This window comes from Neodiprion fabricii, chromosome 1 (genome assembly GCF_021155785.1).
Source record: "Neodiprion fabricii isolate iyNeoFabr1 chromosome 1, iyNeoFabr1.1, whole genome shotgun sequence".
In the NCBI taxonomy this organism is placed as follows: Eukaryota; Metazoa; Arthropoda; class Insecta; order Hymenoptera; family Diprionidae; genus Neodiprion; species Neodiprion fabricii.
The window spans coordinates 4,958,046-4,972,627 of NC_060239.1; the positions used below are offsets into that span (position 1 = coordinate 4,958,046).

At 37.1% G+C, this 14,582-nt stretch overlaps 2 protein-coding genes across 5 annotated transcripts in view; both read right to left on the reverse strand.

Moving 5' to 3' along the window:
* Nucleotides 1-3,237: 3,237 nt before the first annotated feature.
* LOC124180820 (hexokinase-2-like) lies at nt 3,238-7,656 on the reverse strand. Its single transcript, XM_046566646.1, has 8 exons — nt 7,524-7,656; nt 6,286-6,504; nt 5,882-6,201; nt 4,797-4,909; nt 4,248-4,403; nt 3,677-3,816; nt 3,435-3,568; nt 3,238-3,345 (listed from the first exon to the last, which is right to left on the reverse strand). Exons 1-8 carry the CDS (start codon nt 7,654-7,656, stop codon nt 3,238-3,240), a joined length of 1,323 nt encoding a protein of 440 aa, XP_046422602.1.
* The window catches only part of LOC124185722 (intraflagellar transport protein 88 homolog), a 29,089-nt gene continuing 22,046 nt past the window's right edge, over nt 7,540-14,582 (reverse strand). For 2 of the 4 annotated variants that reach the window (XM_046576772.1, XM_046576764.1), the window contains exons 17-18: nt 11,547-11,654; nt 7,540-7,677 (exon numbers count right to left, since the gene is read on the reverse strand). In XM_046576772.1, coding sequence (XP_046432728.1) covers nt 7,674-7,677; nt 11,547-11,654 — 112 coding nt within the window. In that variant the 3' untranslated portion in view covers nt 7,540-7,673. Of the gene's footprint in view, nt 7,678-11,546; nt 11,655-14,582 lie in introns of those variants that run through there. The other 2 variants (XM_046576789.1, XM_046576780.1) reach the window with 1 other exon arrangement.

Consider the following 14,582-nt stretch of genomic DNA (forward strand, 5'->3'; position numbering starts at 1 on the left):
TTCGTTCGTTCCTCCGTTCTCGCCCAACTTTTACTCGGGTTTCTTCGAACGACGGTCGTTTAATCGTTCGAAATAAGAACGCGGAGTAATCGAGGGTTTTTGACGTACCTTGATATGTGACGGTGTCTGATTAGCGGGTTGGCGAGACGTGAGAAAACTGACGATTCCTTGGAGGATGTAAATTTTTCAAATCCACTCACAATGGAATCTTCCAGTAGACTGAGCGAGCCGGCGAGCCGTTCCTTCGAGCGTACGCAACCCGAGCTTTCGGGCGTAATGTCGTGTATTTATCGGTGGTTAATCGCGAGCACATCTCACACCGAACGAATCCCCTTGTATTTTATAGCCGTTTATTCGCCGACTAGCCGCTTGTAGCTAACGAGGACGTTTATTAGCAGCGAAAACGCGACATTACCACCCCGACTGACAGTTCCGAACTGTCACTTCGACTCGCGGAACAACGACGCCGGCATCTTGCGGAGGAAACTGTAAACCACGAACACCGTTTGAATAACCCGCTTTTAACCGCCTAGCAACAAGATCAATATTTTCGTCATAGGCATGCTATAAGCTCCTCAACCTTTACCCGCGATTTAGACGCGATTTATGTTATACCCTGTAAAATCCAACGCCTAATTATACGGGGGATTTATCTCGATTCATAACGTTTCGGCAACAGCCCCGTTTGCGTATAATTTATACTATATGGGTATATCATACGATTCACTTACACTCGCAGTATTTGAAACGATTTCCGTGCTGCACGCCTCGAGCTACCTTTCGTCTTATGCATATTACAAGAAACTAAACCAAACGCCAGACTTGCGATTATAAAAGCTCCGAATCTTTAATGTCCCCACGAATGAACAATGCACCGTTTTCGAGAGCTGCTAGAGTTCCTGCTTTCAATTGTTAATCGAAAAGCACGAAAGGACGGCGGGGTTTTCAAATCGAAAGTACTTAAGGATAGGTTCCAAAATCTTAAATCAATCTAACGGCGATAGAGTCGTTTTACCGTTGCAGACAAATCCGCTGATATAAATTGATAAGAAATAGATTACGTACGACGAATAATCGGAAAAGCTTATCCAGCCGTGGTTTTGGAGATAACGCGAGCTTGAAAAATATCGACGTACGTCTTCGGAGAACAAGCGATTTTTCATGCGGGTTTCATTCGAAGCTGTCAACTTCAGCTTTCACTGAAATTCAGAATTCAACATTTTCCCGTAGAACAATTCGTATATGCGACTGATGATACATGTTTTCACAACGCTCGTACTGACAAATTTTCGATAGAAATTAAATTTAAACTTTTCGCGCACGTTAGAAGCGGGATACGGATTACGGACAGATATGATACGAGAATCACATTCCAATCGAACGAATTCTGCTAATACGTGCGAATTTCTTTTCCTTTCTTTTTATTTATAAAATAACTCCTGCCCAAGTACAACTGGGAGTGTATAATATGTATGCGTCTGTGTATGTATATATGTATATATATATATATATATACATGTACACGTATGTATGTATTAACAAGTTACAAATACAATATATAATAATGATGGTCATGATATTTATATACTAAATTTTGTATAACTTATATTGATACCTGACTTAGAATAAAGAATATTTTATTAAAATAAATAATATCATAACATATGTTTTATACATATATATATATATATATATATATATTTTTTTTTATATAGTATAAGAAATAACTGTTTGTTTTTGTTTATAAACGCTATTACTATTATAATGTGTCCAATCATATTTAACAAAAACATCTCATCGATATCTATCTATACAAATTTATCCTATATTTATTAACGTATCAGACGCTGTTTGGCGTACTGCATACATTATTATATCCACCATACTTACGACCATCCAATAATGCAATGTATACCGTGCTGTTCTAAATACAAATCGACCCTGAATAACAGTCGACTTCCAAGCCTAAGACTTCGTTTCAGGAATTTTATTTTTAATATACCCACAAGGACAACATCGCCTATAATTCAAGTCCGGCTTTTTTCTAGCCATAATCAGCACCAAATATCTCAACTCCTATTCCGTACAATACGGTACTCTATGTAAGAAAATGCGTGATTTTTATAATTATTTGTTACGAACGTATCTGGTGGATAAAGCAACGTTCCGAACGAGTTAAAAGTATATTTTCGAAAAACATACGGGCAACACTTGACAACCTTATAGTTACCATCTTTCGCAACGAAAATAAGAGACGAGAATAAAAAATTTTAAATACACGTAGAATGCATTATCGAGAGTAACATTTATTAGGTCGGATATTTCTTTCAAATAATGCGAAGAAGCTTGTGCGTTTCTCTAAGTAGTACGCAAAAACCGTCAAATAATTTGACAGTATATTGCAATTTCTCGCACAACGGGGTCGTATGTTACGTTTACGACACATAAAATATGTCTTTAATAGGTACTGAATATTGGAATCTGTGTTGACAAACCCAGCAGATTTTGCCCCCAAACTTTGAAGAATTGAATAACATTTCATAAATTAGGAAAACTTATAGCTGTTAAGGAACGTATAATTGGAAAATAGAGTTTCCGTTGGCATATTCGAACATTAAAAGACACTCCGTGTAATGATAAAAGATCTTATCTGTACGATGAGAGAATCTAATGATGACAAAAAAAAAAGGTGAACGATTGTACTTTTTTTTTCTTCTTTTCTAGTCCTTCGAATTTCGTAATTTCCATTCGGCACTTGCGTGAAACGAGTAGTAATAAAGTGTAAGAGAAGTTAAAAATAAATATCACTACTGAACATTACGATATTGATTTTCGAACTTATCGTAATTTCACAGCAATTAACAACACCAATGTTGTCACACGAATGATTGCAAGTTTCACGGAATGATTAAATATTTTGGACCAATTCATACTCCTTTTTTTACTCTATCCACACGGAATCAGAGCTTTTTTTCACTCGCTGTAAGCTGCGTTGATGAGAACGTTGACGAATTTTCAATTTAAACAAACGTTGTTCAAATCACGTGATTCTTTTTCTCTTTCTTCGTTCTGTGGTCGTTATTCCAGACTGCACGCCTGACTCACTGGTTCATATTTTTGCGATATAACATAATTTGATAAACGTAATGATAATTATTATATGCTACGGGTGAACTGAGAGAGAAAGGGGTAGAGAGGAATGAAACAAATGTTCTGCATGATTATAGTAATAAAAACTTAATCACCGATTGCCTCCCATTCAAGTCTTTTTTTAAGCCTTAATGCGATAGCTGCTACTAGTGCAGCACCTTTTCCACTTCCATCTTCTGCATGCATGAGCTTGAACTGTGAAACAAATAAAAATTGCTAATTATACGTTCAATGGATGAGAGGATTTTTTTTTTTTTTAATAATGCGGTGAGAGGATTGCATACCTTGTGTCCAGGTGCCAGAAGATGAATGTACTGATTCATCCACCCCTCGAAACGAGGATGATGCTTGTAAAGCGAACCGTCGACTGCGATAGTCGATTCCTCGCGATCGATTTTTTCCAATAATGTTGCAAGACCTAATTGACAATAATAAGCGAAGAGTTGATAAAATACTGCCGATAGACGGTGGTAATTTTGAAAAAAGCAACAAATTTCAGCGAATAAAATCCACAAATGGTTCTTACATATAGAAACCAGGAGAGCAGCACGGTTCGATATAATTTCGCAAACGTATTGTACAATGGCAATGTCTTCTTCAGTCGCTGTCACCCCGAATCTGGCCAAAACATCTCTTGTATTGTTGCTGCCTCCATCAAGAGTATCTCTGTAAGTTGTTGACATGAGTATAGGAGATGCGGTGAAAAGAACAAAATTTTACTACAGTGCTACACAGCTACACTATATGTTACGAATACTTTTGTCCTTGCCATAACAGCGACTTGTCTATACAGCACAAGATAACAAGACCGATTCTATATGTTTGTATACGTTAGTGTCCAGACATGAAATAAAACAGCACACGTTTCAATTAATAAATTCATTTAAAAAATTGTTCCTTATTTTATTTAAATTTATCCACTGTACGAATACTTTTATCCCTCACTGTAGGTACCCATTTCTAGCGTAATAAAAAGTTGACCAAAATCAAAGTTAATATTTCGAAATATGTCACGTAAACTGCCGTCTATTCGTGCGTAAGATATGATAGTAATACGCATTGTATAAATGTAGGAAATTAGATTTAAAAAAACTCACTGTTCGATGTGAGACACCAGGTCAGTCGTGAGATTCCCAGGGGTGAGGAGAGCGCCAGGGGCATGTCCTTCGAATAGAAGTCCTTCTTTCGTCAGTTTAGCAAGTGTGATGCGGGTTAATTCTCCCAGATATTTTCCAGATATATATTTCTCAAACCTATGCGACACAATGAGATAAAAAATGAACAAATATAAAATTAATGTCCTAGAAAATATTCACCCGGCGTAACGTGGAAAAAATTGTTACAGGAAAATTTTGAACAATAAAACTAGTCTTTGTTTCTATCCAACAAATTGGATTCAAGGGAAGTAGGTTAACGAATTGTTATAACATACGACACAATACCGTGTGCAACGTTCGTGACTTTCTCAACATATTTTTATTCGTACAGTATTTTCCGGTTCAAATGTAACGTCAACTCGTGCGTGAAATCGAATAAACGTAAGAAATGCGAATTGCAAAATCCTGCACCTTGTAGAACGACAGGTATGTAAACAATTTTATACATAAACAGGTATACAATTAATAATAAAATGTTGGTACACTTACGTAAACGAACTGACCAGCAACGAGTTCGCGTCGTTTTCGCGGTCGAATTCAGTTTTGATAAAGTCTAGTACTCCGTTGTCTCCAAACGCGCCCCATTCGATGTCGATTATTACCTAAAACAAGTAGCCATTCTGATAAATAACAAATGTACAAAGCGCATATGAGAATTCGTTGTCCAAATAGTTCATTCATTAACTAATGATTGTTCAACAATTCGGGGATTTTGAATTCTTAAATAATAGTAAAACAAGCGAAAGACCCGCCAATTTGTTCCAGGCAAGAGTTTGTTAACTACTTTTTGTTTCCTTTTAAAACGTTTATCGCTTTCGTATGAAAAAAATGAGACCGTATATGCCATGTACCTGTGCATTAGCAAGTAATTAAACTGTTTATCGTGAAAATTCTGGAAAAGAATTGAATACACGGCGTATTTATCTGTCTGTTCTACGTTATTTTTTCCCTACTTTTTTCAAATTCATTGACAACTTTGTTTCGTTCATACGTCGGAAATATGCAGTTAAAATAGAACGAGATTAACTGAGTTTACTTGCAATACGTCAGAAGCAGCCGTTATTATTCACGGGATATGAAAATTGGATAATTACAGGTATTTACGCATCAATATGAGAATCCCTACACCTAACTACACAATATCTAGACCCGGAGGCAATATAAAGTTCTGCCCTGACATCCACAACTGACAGGATAGTGCAGGGTGGGGTTATACTTGCGTACTCTTATAATCCATACCATGTTCAATATCGCATACTGTACGTTGCATTCCCCGAGTATGTATGCATGAACGATATAATCAGCGATAATGATACAGCTTGTACCTTGTACATCAGAACGCGGAAGCACCATCCTATCAGCCGTGTGCAGGTATAATTATCGCGTAAGCCAGCAAATCGGAAGAAAATATATCAATACACAAATCCGCGAATCTGTCTACGACAAAAAAATTTCCCATCTACTGCATCGCGAGGGCGAATGGGCAAGTTTCCGAATACCGATTTTAATATGGTTTGTTGTATTATCGACTTTCGGCTTCTCTTTCTGGTCTCGATTTCATCAGGAATTCGCACCTCTTTCTCGCCGTGTCTCTCCGTCTCCCAGTGCTGCACTTTGTCGGCTCTTTCTAGATAACAAGCGTTGCTTCCGGTTCCCAGGATCAGACCGATAGCTGTGTTTCGGTCCTGCGAAGCGCCTTGTATCAGAGTCCCCGTCGTGTCGTTCAGAACAGCGACAACGTTCACTTTTGTGTCTCCCCGTCTCTCGAGGGCTTCGCGTAGCAGTAATACGGCGTCTTTGTTCACCACGTTTTGGCAGTTGAACGTCTTGGTCCACGTAACGAGAATACCAACTTCCAGGGAGTGTTGGATCATTGGAAAGGAGAACGTGAAACCTGCGGGAGGGGATTAACAAAGACGGTTAGTAATTGCTCTGCGATGATCAGAAATTATAAAAACGAATTGGAAATTCTCCTCACCCAGGGGAAGTTCGATGTCCTGGACACCCTGTCCGATTACAAAGTCACTGACACACTCCGCAAGGTAATCGAACAACGCGATTCCGCACCCGACTCGGAGATCGGCCCCAATGTGATACCTCTTGACGTCTTCCTTGACAACGACTCCGTTCTCCAGTTCCAGGAGAATTACACGGAAATTGGTACCGCCAAGGTCCAACGCCAGAAATAAACCCGACTCTGGGGAATGTCAAAAAAGAAAACATTATATCTCATACGATCTTCTCTAAATTCAATTAAATTTTTCTTATTTTGTCCGGGTTTCTGTGATTTATTTAATTTTTTCTCTCCCGTTTCATATATATATACACGCGCACGGAGGTAAAAATCATCGCGTGTATAGCGTTTAATTAATAATATTTCAGTTTCCTTGTATAATGTGGAGAGAAATAAAAGAAAAATAAAGATATTTGAAAGAATTTAATAAATAGATTCGACTGCAATTTTGAATCTACAACCTCTATGCCTACATCGATCACAATTATAGACGTTCACTATAAAACTGCATCGTGAGCGATACAAGAAAGCGTAATAATTTCGTGTGAAAAAGTTTACTGCACTGCCGGCCAGCGGCCTTTGAAAATCCCAAAATTAAGCCTCGCGCCGTGCGCTCCAAAGAGTAACGGCGGAACTTGTTGTTTGATTAATGTTTACTCAGCTTTATCAAAGTTTGAAATCGATTTTTTCCAACAACCCGTGAATGTTTGTTATATTGGAACCTAGCGAGTGGTTTTCCAAGTACGCCAGCGCCCCAAGAACTCTTTACATAGGGCTATTTTTCACAATCACAAATTATCAATTTGGTAATATACATGCGGGGATAAATTATACATCAGCGCGAGATTCAAAAGCGATGTTAATTTCATTTCTACTGATTTATCCGTACATTTACGACGCGATACAACCGTAATATAAATATCGCTTGCATGTTATTATCCATTATATACAAACGATGATCTCGCGGTGTTAATTGGTATGTTAAAATATTTGCAGATTAACACCATTTTTTGTTAATTCTTTATTTCTCAGTCCAATAACGTAACAATAATCGTTTTTTCGTTGATTAGTTTTAAGGTTATTAATTAACGCAGAAATTATTATCCATCCGTTCGGTTTTTTATCCTCTCTTATCTATCAGGGCCATAAACTTTTCGTTTAATTAGTTAGCTGAACGAATTTTTTTTTCGAACCAAACTTACCCGTGCCATCGGGCAGTTCGGGGATGTACGTGTTCTCCATTTGCAGTGACGAGGGTCGTTGACGTATTCCATTTTCAACCTCGGACAAGAACACGGACTGAATCTTCCGCGTTGTAGCGGCCGAAAATCTCATCTGGGCGAGACGATTTTCTATCTGAAAATTTTAAATTACTCGTTAATATATACGTACAATATCTACAGCGTGCAAAAATCCAATTGTATCGCTAAAAAGTTTGCATTGCAAACGAGAAGAAGAAGGCGCGGCGGGGGGGGGGGGGGGGGGCAAGGGCAGCGACAATCAATCGATTCAAGGATAAAATTTGATTAGAAAATATTCTCCTCTCGCGCGCATTACGTAACGGCTACGGGTATGTATGAATTTAAAGGTGAGAAATTTTGAGAGGTGAATAGATTCTTTTTTTTTTTCGCCAAATACGCGAATACGTGCGAATGCATAATAAACAGTCATTGATAACGAGTACCGATTTCTTGGCGTACATTGATGCGGGATTTCGAGTGTGCTCGGCAAAAAATAAAACCGAACTATCGAGTATAACGTACATAAATTATCATAATTAGTTTTTTCTTCAATTTTCTCTCTGTACAAGTTCTGTCGCATTGTAACTCGAGTATCCTTATATTGTAGGATATTTACGTACGATAATGTAACACGTAACGCCCCAGCTCTCTGTATGCATCGAACAGAAATTTCACGTAAGATAGTCCGGTTACTAAGAATAAGCAACTGATTGGAGTAAATTAAATAGCCACCGAGGTTAAAGTTATACTCGGTGTACAACTATAATTGCTGAACCAGACTAAATTCGCGCGATCGTTGCAGCAGCTTGTAAAAGAAGTTGGATCGCAAGTGCGGGGGGGAGAGTCTTCCGATTCTAGAACAATTCTTTACGTTATATACGTTCGCAATGTTGCGAAATCAGTTCAGTCATTGCCATTAGAAATGGAATCGTACGTCGTACATCATACGGATGAAAGTTAACGATCGTGATGACGAAGAATTTTACTTTCCGACCTGATTTCGATTCAACGTTACGGTACTTTTTGACATAAATAATCGATATCGAAGCTCTTTTCTCAAGAATAGCAGCCTCTGTGGTTACTTTTTTTATTTATTTATTTTTTTTTTTTTTATGCATCATTAGGAAAAACACAGTAGTTTACGAACGTAACAATAATTTGACAAATACTCGAAGCTCTACCGTTTCGTAATAAGATTACCAAAGGAGTATTAATAATTTTCAAGCGAACAACCAACAAGCTCCTTGGCTGATCAGGCGTTGTGTGCGTATCTTTCCTCGATAGAAATATTGCGACGAGTTATTGTTAGACGGTAATATAAGTGCCTTCGTCAAGTCGTTCCTACGAGACGAGACGAGACAATTTGCATGCGTGATGAGATTGGCGGGTCGGCATTGCCTGCACGCTGTGGTCGATTTTCTTCTGCTATCCTCAAACAGGCTCGTACACACAGAGACACACTGCTGAGATAGAAAACGACACGTGTGTGTTCCCTTTGCACTCTACGATCCCTCCTCCGGTTTGTTGGAAAAAAAATTTCCAGACGCGATGTACTGGATTACTCGTTAAAAGTACGTGTAATGTCTGTAAATACCGTGCTATATTTACGATATTGTACGCACAGAGACATATATATATAGTGTGCATCAAGTGGCGAATGCCGGATAAATCAAGAACGAATAGAGAGCAATTAAGTCTTGACCCGTACATTATCGTTTACCGACGTGTTTGAAACAAACTTTTCGTATTCCTGCAGCGAATTGCGAATATTGTGTGTACGTATATACGCGTATCTATAAACCGTACGTTACGGAGTGAGGAAAAATTTCCGGGACGTCGATTCGATGATTTATACGTGAGATAAAAATTGTTGGACGATGATAATTAGCGAATCGATAAATATAAATTGACAAATAAGACTCTTATATTATACTAATCCTCATTTAGACACTGCTGAGAACTATTATTTATTCACTTTGACATTACGTGTATACACGTGTGTCGTAAACTGCGCAAATTTTCTCAACGATCAATATATTCGGATATTAGATATTATATGCCGATAAAATGTGTTCAACCGAGATAACGAACACCGTTGCAGATTTTCAGGACCGGGTAGATTTTTTGTTTTTACAAATTACAAGGCTGTAATCATTATTTACTCTATATAAAATGCTTGTGGAGTAGAAATAAATATCAGATTAAAATTTATCGCGTAAATAATATTACGGTACCTTATACGCGTGAAAATCCGTGATTGGTATCGCGTCCAACTATCATCTATATACGTACAATGTATACTATCGAATTTAGGTTATTGGAAAAAAACTGTTCGCTCTGAATCAGGATCATTGAGAATCGCTAAACTGCGGCCACATTTTTGCTTCCTAAATAGAATGATCAAGTGAACCGCGATCCTCGTAAATGTAAGGTCAAACATGGAGAGACGCGAGAACGATCAATAAGCTATAAAGAAATAGGGAAGAAAAACGAATTACTCGAAGTTTGTTCGTTGCTTTATTTTTTTTTGTTTTAATTCTTTTATTTTTTGTTTCTGTTCGATTACAGCCAATTATTATTACGAAATCAATGCAGAGAACGTCGTGCACGTATTAATGATTTCCAAAATTGTTTCCCCGATAGAAGAAATAGTAATAATTATAATACGATTTAATTACAAGGTATTGTCGCCGTTGCGATTACGAAAACTTGCGTAACTTTGCTCGCTTGCTCATTCAATACGAGAAATAAACAAAACCAGGCTCTTTTCCGACGCGTAGTTTGACGGTGTAATTTCCTCGTATTTCGTACAAACGATTGCACAATATACACATGACGTAGATAATATAGACGAATTAGAAATATTGTAGGCGTAAAAAGTAGCGGGTGAATTTTTTATACGAGAGCCTGAAAAATTGTAAAACAACATGTGTAATTGTCACAGTGATGCGTTAATTTATTAATTTCACGATCAGCTCGATCTTCGCGATTCCAATTTCGTGCAAAACTACGTATGATGGGTACATAAATAACTTGTATTATTTATAACGCCGGTCATACAAAATTGCGATGGGTCATGTTTTTCGCCTATAATCTCCACCCGCCCTTCAATTCTGTCAAAATCGGTTTTGTTTTCATCACGATATGATTCCTATACCTATAAATACGCACTTTACGCGTGTAAGACTCGTTCGTTGTTTATAATATCGCAATAACGTGATATAACGACTGGCGCAACGCGAAGATTAACCAAGTATGAAACACCGTTGTAATCTATGACCAAAAGTCGTAAAGATACGGGTATCATTTTGTCCTAAATCACGCGTGTTCGAGAGCTAATTGTTATTCCATAAGAAAAATTATTCGCAAGAATCTGCCGATCAATTTTACAGCTACGATATTGTTAAATCTCTTCGATAATCGGCGGCGAAACGAATTGACAAAATATTGTTAAACGCTTGTTGAACATTTCACACGATCGTAAAATCTACGTACACGCTGCATTACGTATAATCGAGTCTCGCTTCGGCCAAAAGGAATTACAGAAACGTGACGCGTCAATTGCGACCACAGAGGCTTGTCTCGAGTGGCAGTTCGCTATTGGACAACTCGCCATAGCCGATAAAATGTTTGCGGTATCGCGACACTCGCTTAACGAGCGTAATAAATCAAAATGATAAAATAAAAATTCTCACAAGTCTGCGGTGATACGTTATTATTATTAATATTATTATTCTTATTATATTTATTTTTTTTTTTTTTTTGCACAACGATTGATATGACAAAACCCGATGTCGAAAAATAAATATTACACGCAAATTTTCGTACACACCTATAATGTAAAGTTGTATAATTTCTATAATTGACACAATAATTGTACAAGAAAAATATTTTACTACCGGTCTGCTTTTTTTTTTTTTTTTTTTGTTTAAATTGCTCTTTAAAAGCCTTTCGACCTTCTTTCTCAAACGGCTACCTACGTACCTTTTGTCTTCTGACATCATCCGCGAGAAGAAGAGGCGCGACTTGAATGGCCTCGTGGAGAGCTCGTTCTGTCGGTACCACCATCTTGGTTTTACTCTTCGACCAATTCTGAAATTCAAAGCAATTCGTACGATTGAACGCGGAATGCAAAGAAGAAAAGAAAAAAAAAAGAAAGGGGAATAAAAGATTAAATTCTGAACAAAAATACAGGCTGTGAAACGAATCACGAATCTTTGAAACCACTTTCGTTTAGACTTTGTACCGTGTAGGTACTTTTTTTTTTTTTTTTTTGTGACGAAAAATTTTCTTTTTTTCTTTCAGAGAGAAATTTGAATAATAAAAATTTAAGAAACGAATCACGTGCCTGCCGTATTACATGTTGTACAGGAGATCATTTTTGAGATGGTAACGCTGATCTTGAGACTCGTGTTCAAAGATTAGAAATCGCAACCATTTTTGATTATCGTCCAAATTTTTTTTCTGCAATTATCCGAACTATGAAATAGGTCTCTGAATTTTTTTCAAATTTTATATTCAACCGATTGATTATTTACGAATATTGAGAGTGACTTTGAAAAAGATTGAAATTCTCAAAAAATTCTCAAAATTGTATTTTTTACAAACATTTCAAGACCGGGTCCGTGATGGGAATTTTTTTTTTTCAGGACTCTCAATTTTTTTTGATCAACTGAAACATTGTTTAAACGGTCTGAAAATTCCTGAAAAGATCTCGTAACTTCTATTTTCCACTTGGAACATTTGAAAGCGCTGAAAAGAAATTGAAAAAAAAAATTGGTTCGTGACGGGCTCGGTCTTGAAATGTTTTTGATAAAGAATAAAGTTTCTGAGAATTTTAAAAGAGGTCCTTTTCAAAATGACTTTAATTATTTACAAATAATTGAGCAGTCGAGTAAAAAATTTGAAAAATATTCAGGGTACTAATTCGGAGCTGGGAGGGTTTCAGAAAATTTTTCAATCAAAACAGTAATGGTTAGGGTCAGACGTTGGTCGGTTTCGCATGGAATTCCCCGTATATAGAGGTAAGTATATGTATATTATACCTATAATGTAATTTTGATAAAAAAGAATTTCGTAGCGTCAATTTTTTCACATTAAAACCGTACAGCAAATCGCGATTGAAATATTATCAGCCATTATATGTATATTGCAGATATCGGACAAGCAAAATTTCAAGAGACTTCTTGTCAAATAGTCTATACCTTTGATGTTAAAAACTATATTTGACTGTGATAAATTGGCGTGGTGCGATAATTCTGTGCATACTGTGGATGTGAGAATCGGTTATTGGAAAATAAAAGCTTGAACCATTTCGCATTTTGCAAATTGTATAATCGTTGGCTTGATAAATTGCGAAATAGAAAATCGAGCAGAAGGCAAATGCCAATCGATGAACCGCGACGGAATTTGATAAAGATAACGTTGAAACGATTCAAAAGGATTACTCAATGATCTCGTCGGTCGAAACTTTGCGATTAAAATGCGATAATTCTTTAATCCAAATGAATTACGGTCGTGAAATATTCCTGCAGCAATAAGTGATCCGATCTGCGCTACGATCGGATACATATCTAACTTCGCAGCGGCTTCGGAAAACAATCGGCGTAAATTGTCCGTTTTTTTCGTCACGGTTTGCAGATCAGTGATAGAAATAAGAAAAACGATATAAAAAATACTCGGTGTATTGTTATCTATTTAAAGCTTTGTACAACAACGGATCTCTGGAAAGATATGGAAGTATGTACGGAAAATTTCAAAATACACTGTGTACATTACAAGTGCAGGTATATGTGCACGGGAATGATGATATAACAATGACATTAAAGCTTTACACCGCAGTTGTTACGATGGAAGAGGTTTGAATTGGAAATATTTTTCTCAAAACACTCCGTATAGCATGTATATTTATTCTATGTAAGATACGACGATACGTCTTACAGAGACAAAACAAAAACAAGGGAAAAATAAGGAACACAGATGAAACAAAATAGAAAAAAAAAAATTGATCAATCGAACTTTAACAATAATCGTAGAAATGCGTTCAACCCCTAAACATAATTATTCTACCACCAATAAATCGCATAATTATACGTATTGTCGTCGCAAGTTTTATAATATCAGATTCTGATTGGTTCCGAGTGATAATTGTTCTTACGTAAATTGTTATATAGAACGAGAATGCATCAACGTTTGTTGCATGACGCGATCGGTTAAAATGAAGGGTCTTTCGGCAAGAGATAACCATAAACTACACACACACACACACACACATATGCGTCTCGTGTCAGGAGTTATCAAGATATGAAAGATTCGTTACTCAACAAACACGCCGCAGCATGCTCTGCACGTTATGCACGTGATAGTAAAATTACATGCGTGATGTGGATAATGTCACGCGAGGTTATCGTTCGCGGGATAATCTTTTGGTTGGTATCTGTACGTATCTGACAAGTATTCGTGAAGCAGAAACGAGCAACGAAATTAATCGCTGCTATTTCATATATATATATATGTATAGATATTCGATTTGCAATTACCGCGTATAACGAAACTAATTTGGAGCTAATGTTAATTAGACGTAATTAGCATTTATTTATCACACTTCGAACGACAATTTAACTCTTCTCTGCGATACACGCGCGCTGCACGCGAGTCTTTTTGTCGCACGAAAAAGTTTGACGACTTTTTGTAATTACTTGTCAACCACATCTCGTTACTCGCATATTAAATTTCCCTCGACGTTCGTTCGAACGAAGCATACTACGATGTATTAAAAATTATAATATCTATAAAATGAGTAAAATAACGAGACGCAAAAATGAGCAACTGTAAAGCGCGGACGCCGCGATTTCGCAAGACGATAATGCGCTCTTGCAAATACCGTGATAAGAGGAGTCGGAATTATCCGGCATTCGAAATTTTAACTCTGTGCAAAATACATCCAAGAAGATATGCACCGTTGAAGGACGGAAAGCGTTGTAATTATCATTCGGCAGCTTCTACAAGGGCAAGGTTGAT